Genomic DNA, 11172 nt, shown 5'->3' with positions numbered 1-11172 from the left:
AGTTAGGGTGCTTCAAAACTCCCACCTTTAGTGGGGAGAGTAATGCCTTCAACCAAGATACTACACATGTTACCCCAAACATTTTCCATTTATCTAACTTAAATATTAAATCATGAAGTCAAGCTGAGCTTACAGGCTTTTGAATTATGCTTGACAGTAATGTAATTCCAATTCCACCTTGCATGTGGGGTCCACAGGTTTTTGTATATTTCAGAGGATGCACCAACGAGATGAATGGACACGCCAAACATCAGGCCATTCCAAAGCTAGGGTGAGCCACACCATGTGATTTTTTATATTTTGAGCATGATTTTTCACAGTATGGTCCACATGACTTTTGGATCAGCCTATTTTTGAGAGCCAAGGAGAACATGAAGGGGCACACATGATGCAGTGATGGATGTCATGAACACATCACAATGGGGCTCCACACATTGTATAGTAGGTTAAGTTTAACCTATAATGCTTTGTAGTGGATCGGCCTCATGACAAAATCATACAGACTGGTCTGAACTTAAAAAATTCGTGTGAGAATGTGAGTTGTTCAATTCAAGGCACATAAATCAAAACTTAATAGTAGATATTTCCATTATTATAATAAAGTATTCTCAATATGAAATAATTTTGTATGTGCAAGTGAAAGATCAGGAACATACGCAATAAGTTCTCTAGTCATCACTCTTGTAAGGTCCAGCCCTTCATGTGTCTTGGGATCATTTTCTACATAATTTTGGACATAGATGAAAAACTTAAGAGCACGATGCTTTTCAAATAAGCCCATCAATGGAGATTTGAGGGCCTCCATGTCTGTTGCTGGAACCTTCTGAACCTGTTGCAACGATCAGCAAGTGTAGGCATAAGAACTGCTGAAAGCTGAAGTGATGGCAGAACAGATCATCAACACATTGAAGTTTAATGAATAGAAATGGGGTTACCTTTCCTTTATTAAAGACATAGCCCCCGTCCACAGCTTTGAAGCTTAGGTACTTTGTAACATCCATATGAATAAGAACTCGAACTAGAGTACCATTTGCCATCATGAACTGGACCAACAAATATTACTCAAACAATCTTCATCATACAGAAAATCAATATTCAAGCACTTTCAACCCAAGGTGACCAACTGGAATCCTCTATGCTTGACCCAACCTGAATTCCAACCCAAGGTGCCCAACCAGAATCCTTTAAGCTTGACACACCCAATCGAACACAACCCTACCTAACCTAAATACATGTGATCATTCGAAACCCTACCTAGCCCGTCCCAAATTTGCTCAACCTGAACCTAACCAAAATTCAAATTAGGTTGGCATTTTCCAACCCGAGGAACTTGACAACCTGACCCAAACTTAGGTTGGGTCTTTGGGTTTGGGTGAAGAAAGAGCCTTCGTAGCATTGTAACAGTTGGATTTAATTTAAACAATGGCTGCTTAGAAAACACGTGAAACATTACATATGTTTAATGATTAGAGTTGTTAAAGTTGATTTAGTAATTAAATTCAAACCTCAATAACTATACTATGGATTCTGAATCGAGGGTGCCTAACACAACATGAGGATTTCAAATCCAAGGTGCCTAACACAATAGGAGGATTTCAAATCCACGGTGCACACCTCAAGAGCTAAATTTTCTCAATTTATTGAAAAATATGTAAATATGTCATAGCCAGTACCATCACAAAGCAAAATGTCAAAGACAATTCATATGTCATCAATACCTTCAGGTTGCTTAGCATTTTCACAGTAGCAGGATTAAAATATAGCTGCATAGAAGGAAATTTAGGTAATTAGATAGCGGGCAAAAAAAGAAAAAGAAAAAGAAAATAAAAGAAAAGACATGCTTGTAGCAGGAAATGCTCAGTGCTGGCGAATGCTAAGCGCGAGTGAGTTTTTGATCAACCACAAGTAGGGGGAATTTTAACATTAGGTTTTTACATATCATTTAAGGTAGAGACACTGAGTTAGTATGGTAGAACTTGTCTATAGCTCTGGCAGATCCAACAAGTAAGTGTAAGAGCTTCTGGAGACCCTAGAGGTAGCTTTGGCCCCATATGTGATCCAAGTCAAGAGGGAGACATGGCTGTGGCAACCCACTGTACAGATGAAATGACACTCCGTAAGTACTGTCAAGCCATGGTCACAACATTGTCCAGAAGGTGGATTTCATAAGGGAACTGGAAGGTGATTGTCATCACAGAGCGCAAGCTAGAAGTGTTTGTAGAAGCATCTCCACTTGTGTGATTCACGGCAAAGCCTGCTTCAAGACTAGATGCCAAATCCAAGGTCCGATGTGCGCTTAAGCCATCCTGCACTTCGCCCTATACAAATAGCGATTAGAGTAGGAAAAACAATACGGAAAAAAGATGGAGAAAAATAATATCATCCAGTTTAATAAAAGATTTAGCAAACAACCATTCAGTAGATTTATACAAATAGCAATTAGAGTAGGAAAAACAATACTGAAATCCATTTGTAAGTTTCTGACCATTGAGTTCTAGATACACGTTATTTTCTAATGGAGTGCCTCAATTGATTTCTCATCATGTGATAAGAATTGAAAACAACATTAACTGTTAACTGTGTGATGGAATTGATGATGAAGCACTATCATCTGAAAAAGGAGGGCAGAGAAAAATGTTGTAATAAGCTTAGAGCTTACCTAGAGTAACATGGAGGCCTTTTCCCTTTTCCTTATTTTTTTTTTTGTTAAAAGCCCCAAAAATCTACAATTAAGTAGGTAACACAGATACTCTATTGTAGATTAGAATTTCTTTGGTGATTATTGATTTCTTTTTCTTCCTTCTTGCTACTCCCACATCATGCATCTGTGAAACATGAATCTTTAGCCACAAAAATAAGAAAAGAATTGATGAAATTACATTGTACTTTCTAATGTGAATTTGTGGTAAAATACAACAGCAGTTGCTTATCAAATAAAATTAAAAGGAGTAATTGAAATTTCTAAGGCAATCAGACAATTAGCCTATGTTGCAACATGATAAGTAACACCAAAACAAATAGCTAGACAAGGCTTCAAAAAGCTTATATCCCTACAATGCTGAAAGTGTGGAGAACAAATCCCAAATCAAAGAAAGTGCCTTACCAATCCCAATGCAACTCTATATGTTCTTTCAAAAGATAGAGTCCAAACAAATCTGAATCAGATAGACTAACCAGACTGAGAAAGTAGTCAAAGAAGGTAAAACATGGAAGCAAAACACCTCAACTAATTCAGTATTATGTACAATTCCACTTCCATGACGAGGAAATACATCTTATAGGCTTATAGAAATACAGAATTATTATCCATCTGAAAACATTTTTCTTGTTCAATTTTTTCCTACTATTAATTCTTCACCCGAACAGGACCCCTGTTCTGGTGGGCAATTATCCACATTATCTCCTCTTGAAAAAAATCAACGAATTTGTCGCTGGAATTCCTAAAGTTCCCTAAAGCCCCACTATGGCATGAGAATACGAAAGGGTTGTTAAACACTTCTAGAGAAGATTTTCTTACATAGGTTAGAAAAGGAAAAAAGACAAGAAAATCATATCGATGGGAAAAATTAAGGATTAAAGTGTAAAAGGGATAGATGAGTGTGACTGAGGGTCGATTGTGACCATATCCAAGCCTCAGAAAGTCCAAAAGTATTTGTGAAGAAATCACTAGAGTTTTTCAAGTGCTTGGCAACTTTTCATCACATATCACCAGGTTTTTCAAAAGCTGAGTCTTACGAAGTTGAGTTGAATTCTACTTGCAAAGTAGTTGAATAAGTTTAGACTTGTAATCAAGATTCATTGGAAATTTCATTGTAGAAGTTCTAACAGTTTGGAGAAGAAACTTCAAAGAGTAAAAGAGCTCAATAATAATTAATAGATAGATTTGTAAAGAAATCAAGTATAGTCCTAAACATCACCTTGTTCCTTCAAAAGCTGATTTCCTGGCATTTTCATTTCTTTGACTGAATTGTGTAACTTTAACGATCGAAATTGAATTAAGCGTGAACATTATTTGTTGAATGGTCTCTTGCTACCCATGTCTCAAAAATAATAAGAAAACCTTTAAATTAATTAGAAACACATTTAAATTGTTTGGGGAATTTTATAGAAAACTAAGAAAATATGATAATGTATTAATTTAAAGTTTCACTATCATTTCAGATGTTTTACTTGAGTTTCACAGTTGTTTCACTCATGTTTTACTTACTCTTGAGAAACGTTTCACAAGAGGTTTGCTTATGTTGCCGATAAAGGAAAAAAAAAAAGAAATGAAAAGAAAAAGAAGTCTGAAAACGAGTTTCTCTTATGTTTTACAAATGCATCACAAGTGTTTCAAAGAAATTTTTTGAAACCTCAGAACTAGGGATTGGCAATATTTTTCCATTGATTTGAGAACCCTTCAATCGGGAATGACTTGTGAGTTTGTTTGATTTTTAAGCCCCAGGCATAGAAACAATAGGCAGTTCTTGACAATTTTGAGATTTGATAAGACTTTATGCAGATGGATTCCATTCAAAACATAGTTTATTATTGCTGTGTTGCCAAGGGAAATAGGGTTCTTTACACTTACGATGCAGGAGATCAAGAAATCGAGGCACTGGTTGCAGTTTTCTTAGAGAGAACCCCACCTTTTCACATCTGGTATTTCAAAACAGTTGGGCAAAGGACTTATGGATTTCTAATGGAAGATGGGTACGTTTATTTCACTATTGTAGATGAAGTTCTTGGAAATGCAAGGGTCCTCCGGCTTCTAGAACATGTCAAGGATGGGTTTAAGAAGGTGGTGAAGAACGGTTCGAGGAGTAATTTAGCTAGTTCGAACCCCATCTGCATAGAAGAACAACTGGTGTCCATCATCTGATGTTTGATATCCTCATTGGAGAATGTATCACGATCAGAACCTGCAGATTGGATGGCTGAGAGGCCTGCACATCAGCTTAGCCCCTCCTAGTTCAACAACCAGATGGCCAAATTAAAAGCAGCAGCATCTACAAAAGCACCACTGCAAGGGAAGCCTAGTAAGCATGAAAAGAAGAAGATGAAATATAGGTTAGCTGAACCTAGAGACGTCATTTCAGAGGATCATAGGAAATCTACAGATGGGGGAATTGTAACGCCCTGAAATTCGGGGGTCGATAACTCAGCTCCCGAGTTCCAAAACATCACTTATGCAACATATTTAATGATAGATGTATGTTAACTGTATTAGTGCATAAAACATGGAATAGATTAAGCCAAAACACAGATATGATTCAGGGATAAGTGAATAAAGCAAGCGGAAGACTTATAGAAAAATATGTGTACAAGTGTAAATCCCTGAAGTACATATACAAGCCAGATTGTATGAAAGTGTTATTTAACAAAATTGTAAGTATCAAATTACATCATTTAAATTTCTAAAAATCATCCCATAATCCCGCACATCAGACCGAGGCTCGCTAGAACCCGTTTGAAAACTACATATAGGAGAAGGCGACCTCATCATCATCCAGCTCCCGCTCTGCCTCAGAAGTCGCATCCACATCTGCAACATCAGAGCCTAAGACAGAGTCTGGTGGGTGTTTAACACCACCCCAGAAACGTGGGAGTGAGTGATCAACTCAGTGGAACAATAAGGCACTGGTTAACATGTTATCAGTTCAATCAAACAGTAATGATAAAGCAGAACAATTAAATAAATCCTAAGTACTCTTGTTAATGCAAGGATGTATGCAATATGATGCATGCCCTCATGCGTACACCCTCAGCATCTTCATCTTACATTACGCATGACATCGCCTCAAAGTGCGCCACATCTACAAAGCACATGCAAAGGCGGTGCATGGATATGATTACCAAGTTGTTATTAGTCCATTTCACATAGTAGGATTGGGAAGCTAAGATACCTTCCTCATATCACCATCCAAACAGTGATCCATACTAGGGTCGTCAATCCTAGACATCTCATACGATCATATGTTTGAGGTCGTAGCAAAGGGCTCGTCACCAATCAATGCATGCCTTTCATGCCCTTACTACCACAGTTCGGCTCGTCACCTCCTTGCGGTATCCAGGTATGCTCGAGGTCGCTACAAAGGGCTCGTCACCAATCAATGTAGGCCGACAGCACGAATATAGTATCCCATACCACCATAATCGGCTCACGAGTTTAGTTGCTCACTGGTCACTACAGGGAGGCTCGTCACCCCAGCGTAGGCCGACAGCTCGACCATGGTGTCTCATACCACCATGTCCGGCTCATGAGTCTTAGCGGATCAAAGTACCATGGTCATTAGGATTTCACTGGTAAGTTCGGTACCCTAGATTCAAGGAGTAGCGTCCATACATGGTGAACATACATCAGACAATCGGGTTACTTTACGAACTCGACTAGCACGAGCGCACGTTGAATTGAACGACATAGAGTGCGCAAACACTCTGCGTGGCCAAACCACAGCCGACAACTCTAATACGACTCGGGTTCGTCTAATACGTCCTACGTGGCGAAAGCAACCTCAGCCACGATCTTAAGGCCGATTACCGATTTCCTAGACTAATGCATAGTCCCAAACACATTACACTACTACAGGTATTCATATTGAATGTAAAACAGTAATGGAACAATAACTTAAATCATGGTACATACGCATCTGAAGAATATCAACTTAACATAAATGTAAGCATAGGTAATGCTTGAATTTAAATAACATAGAATGTAACTTGCATAAATGAAATCATGCGCATCAATAGGAGTATTGAGAATCACTTCTCAACGCCCGTAACTAGTGTAATAAGTTACACTTTAGATCATTCATGCATTTCTACAAACACTTAGCATACATGGAACAACATACATGACGTATGTTGAAATACATGCATTTAGACAATTCCTTTTACCAAGGAGTTGTCATACATGCATCTAGCATACATACATGAAAAATAATCATGGCAAACACAGGTGCATATTTTATACGTATACAGTACTTTACACATACACATAGAATACACAAATCTCAATATAACACATGCATAACAGGAAAGCAACGTAAACACAACATTTGGCATGTGAAATCTCATCCATAACAAGAATAAATCATTAACTGGCATTGAAAGCCTTGAAAACCATAACCTATAAACTTAAAGTCCGCACCTTAAGCAAGGAAAGAACCACCGAACTGATTTAGACGAGTTGTCTTCGTCAACAACGAAAGAATACCCTAAAACAATGATAGAAATGAGTTACAATAACACCAAGACTAATCTAAGCTCTAACACAGGTTAGGGTGAGATTAACTTACCCCAAAAAGAACTCAGAACCGTCAGAAGAACGATTCAAAGTGAAGGTTCAAAGATGAAGAAGAACAAGGAAGAATCCAAGATGATTCACCAACTTATCTCTCTCACTTTCTCTCTCTTTTCCACTCTCTTTCCAAGCTAGGGTTAGAGAAATTTCGTATGGAAAAGAGAGCTAGGGTTTAAGGACTATAAATAGGCCTATTATTGATGAAAATAACCCCAAGGTCAAGTTATACTTAGGGTATAACCAAAACCCGACTCTCGCGATCCAACGAAGCACTTCTGGTGGGCTTATAACCACGAAAGGTCGGACTTAAGCTCATTGACCATGGATCTAGGTTAGGCTTAGTTTTCGTACCGACCGGCTCTTTAGATCAGCCGTGGCAGACCACACTCAATTCAACGGTCACGGAATCTCGATCAGGTCTATAAGCACTAGGATATGCCTGGGCCACCTTCCCTGATCAGAGGGTGAAATTGAGTCAGAATCCAACGGTCAAATAGCTTAAAATCGTCGCGCAAGCGACACGACTCAGATTCCATAAAAACTTATTAAATTCCAATCGTTCTCACACTCTTCACTCCAAACTCAAACAAATCGACCCAGAACATCACATGGACTTGATTTTCGAGGTGATGGTCAAGCCCAATTCGGTGACCGCAACAGCCTAAGATCATCGCCATCGGACTTTCGACGCGCGGTCCAGGTCCGATCCAGATCTTCAAAAAAATCTCCAGAACAACTGGATTTAGCGATGGATCCCAGGTTTCAGAGTAACGTAGCGCTAACTAATCTACAAGTTTAGAACCATGCAGATACAATTTAAAGTGATTGATGCGAATTTCACAAGCAATCGAGTATAGCGCTAATTACCCCAAAAACAACTACTTAAGGAAAGATTAGAACAAAAATTTCCAAGGTTGTTACAGGAATCAAGATTGTTGTAGCTCTTGAATCAAACCAAGGTAGCGTATCTTCAATTTCATTACAAAAGAGTTCAAGTTCTATAAGGATTAGAGGGCAACAGCAAGCTCCTAGGATGTGGTGACATCACGTTCGGATGGTTCTCGCAATTGATGCAGTTATCTGCTTGGTTTTGTTTGGGATTTGGTTAAGGATTTTCCACGACTTTCAGTGCATTCGTTGAGATAGCTCTCTTGATCTTGAATTGGAGTGGGATTATGCTTGTGTGGTATTAATGAGCATTTCTGTAGAATTGATAAGTGACATAAATGCTTTTTACATAAAACAAAAATGGTTTTATTGAGAAATTTGCAGGAACATTTTGTTGTATATATATTACACACCTTTGTAGAGTATAGTCCCAAATCTAGGCATGTGAAAAAAGCATACAAATGAAATCCAGCAGTTTAGTGTGTAATAGTAAAATTCCGTCCTTTCAGGCCTGCTGCAGGACATTCCGACTCACAGAAAGATGAACAGGGTATCCCAATTCACGCCTCGCATACAAAGGTATGAACGCTGAAATAGCTCCTGCAATTCTTAGTTATTCCTTGTACATGTTTTCCACAGCTTTTATAGGAAAGCAATGTTGTTATCTTACATGAAAAATGTATAAGATTTCCTGCTATTTCTGTATCTACTTCTAGACTTTTTCCTCTAAAAAATAATAAAAATAAAAAAAATAAAAAAAAAGAAGAAGAAGAAGAAATTTTAAAGTGCAAAATTATTACTTTTTCAAAATTGTCTTTCACAAACGTTCTCCAAGGGAATGCATTTCAATTCTAACAGAACATTTGAAATGCAAATCTGCCTTTTCTGAAATGCATTTCAGATGGCCCTAGGGTGTTTCCAGCTACCATGGTCAAGATGAACTATTTCACATATGTAGGTTACAACTACCATCAAGAAACATGTTTTCTTGAATGGTGTGGATCTATTTCCAAAGAAATCAATCAGATACCTATCCACATTTGACACAGCCAATTGATATTTAGTGCATTTCAAGGTCACACATTAACTAGATTTTATCATAAAACTACCCCAGGTGCCATTTTTTTAATTCTATATATTTCTTTATTTTTCCTTCTATTTTGAGAAACATGGTGGTGACTCAGCTGAGTCATCCCAACTCCAGTGCAACTCATCTCAAGACCAAATGAGTTGGTGCAAGTCTTAAAACCATGCAGACAAGGGATAACCAGCATAAGTCTGAGCCCAACCTCTCACCTATGGAGCCATGAACACAAAGCCCCAACTAAAGCTAACAGTTACGGATCTCTCATTCTCCACAAGCACATCTTCAGATTTCAACAATACAATGTACGGATCTATGGCATGCATATAAGTTCCAATAAAATCAATGTAATGACCCGGAAAATTTTGTGTCAAGACCCGAGTAGTACCTCTATTTTTCCTTAGTAGTTAATTGGGGTAATTAGCGCTAAACTCGATTGTTTGTGAAATTTGCATCAATCACTTTAAATTTGATCTGCATGACTCAAAACCTGTAAAATCATTAGCGCCAGGTTACTCTGAAATCTGGGATTCATCACTAAATCCAGTTGCTCTTGGGAATTTTTGGAAGCTTTAGATCGGACCTGGACTGCGCGTCGAAAGTCTGATAGAGATGATCTTAAGTTGTATTGGTCACCATGTTGGACTTGGCCATCACCTCAAAAATTAAGTCCAGATGATGTTCTAGGTCAATTTGATTGAGTCCGGAGTGAAGAGTGTGAGAACGGTGAGATATTAAATAAGATTTTATGAAATCTGAGTCGTGTCGCTTGCGCGACGATTTTAAACAATCTGACTGTTGGTTTCTGACCCAATTTCACCCTCTGATCAGGGAAGATGGCCCAGGCATGTCCTTGTGCTTGTAGACCTGATCGAGTTTCGATGACCGTTGAATTAAGTGTGGTCCGCCACGGCTGATCTGAAGATCCGGTCGGTACAAAAACTCAACTTGACCTAGATCTATGGTCAGTGAGCTTAAGTCCGACCTCTCGTGGAAAAAATCCCACCAAAAGTGCTCCGTTGGATCGAGAGAAGCCTGTCTTGGTTATAACCTAAGTATACGTTGGCCCTGGGGTTATTTTCATCAATGTTAGGCCTATATATAGACCTTAAAACCCTAACTCTCTTTTCCATACGAATTTCCTAACCCTGGCTAAGAAAGAGAGAGGAAAAGAGAGAGAAAGTGAGAGAGAAGTTGGTGAATCATCTTAGATTCTTTCTTGTTCATCTTCATCCTTAAACCTCCACTTTTGAATCGTTCTTCCGGCGATTCTAAGTTCATCCTTGGGTAAGTTAACCTAACCCTAATCTATTTTAGAGCTTAAAATAGTCTTTGTGTTGTTGTAGCTCATTTCTATTCTTGCCTTAGGTTGTCTTGTCGCCGTTGACGAAGACATATCGTCTGAATCAGTTCGATGTTCCATTTCTGGTTAAGGTGTGGACTTTAATTGTATAGACCATGGTTTTCAAGGCTTTCAATGTTAGCTAATGGTTTATTCTTGTTATAAATCAGATTTCACATGTCAAATACTATGTTTATTTTGTGTTCCTGATATGCATGTGATATATTGAGATTTGTGTATTCTATGTATATGTAGGAACTACCATATACGTATAAAATATGCACTTATGTTTGCCATGATTATTTGTCGTGTATGTATGCTAGATGTATGTGTGTCAACTCCTTGGCAAAAGGAATTGTCCATAATACGTGTATTTCAACATACGTCATGTATGTTGTATTATGTATTCTAAGTGTTTGTAGAGATGCCTGAATGATCTAAAGTGTAATATATTTACCTAGTATGGGCGTTGAGAAGCGATTCTCAACTCTCCTATTAGTGTGTATGATTTCCTTCATGCAAGTTACATTCTTTGTTGTTTAATTTCAAGCATTACTTATGTGTAAAATCCATGTT

The 11172-nt window shown here is 38.1% G+C and overlaps 1 protein-coding gene across 1 annotated transcript; it reads left to right on the top strand.

Moving 5' to 3' along the window:
- Window positions 1-4403: 4403 nt before the first annotated feature.
- On the top strand, window positions 4404-8877 carry LOC131234596 (phytolongin Phyl1.1-like). Its single transcript, XM_058231529.1, has 2 exons — window positions 4404-4846; window positions 8334-8877. Exons 1-2 carry the CDS (start codon window positions 4496-4498, stop codon window positions 8421-8423), a joined length of 441 nt encoding a protein of 146 aa, XP_058087512.1. The 5' UTR covers window positions 4404-4495; the 3' UTR covers window positions 8424-8877.
- The last annotated feature ends 2295 nt before the right edge of the window (window positions 8878-11172 follow it).

This window comes from Magnolia sinica, chromosome 19 (assembly GCF_029962835.1).
Source record: "Magnolia sinica isolate HGM2019 chromosome 19, MsV1, whole genome shotgun sequence".
Taxonomy (NCBI): Eukaryota; Viridiplantae; Streptophyta; class Magnoliopsida; order Magnoliales; family Magnoliaceae; genus Magnolia; species Magnolia sinica.
Note: the sequence above shows the minus strand (reverse complement) of the source record. Positions and strands in the feature narration are given on the sequence as shown.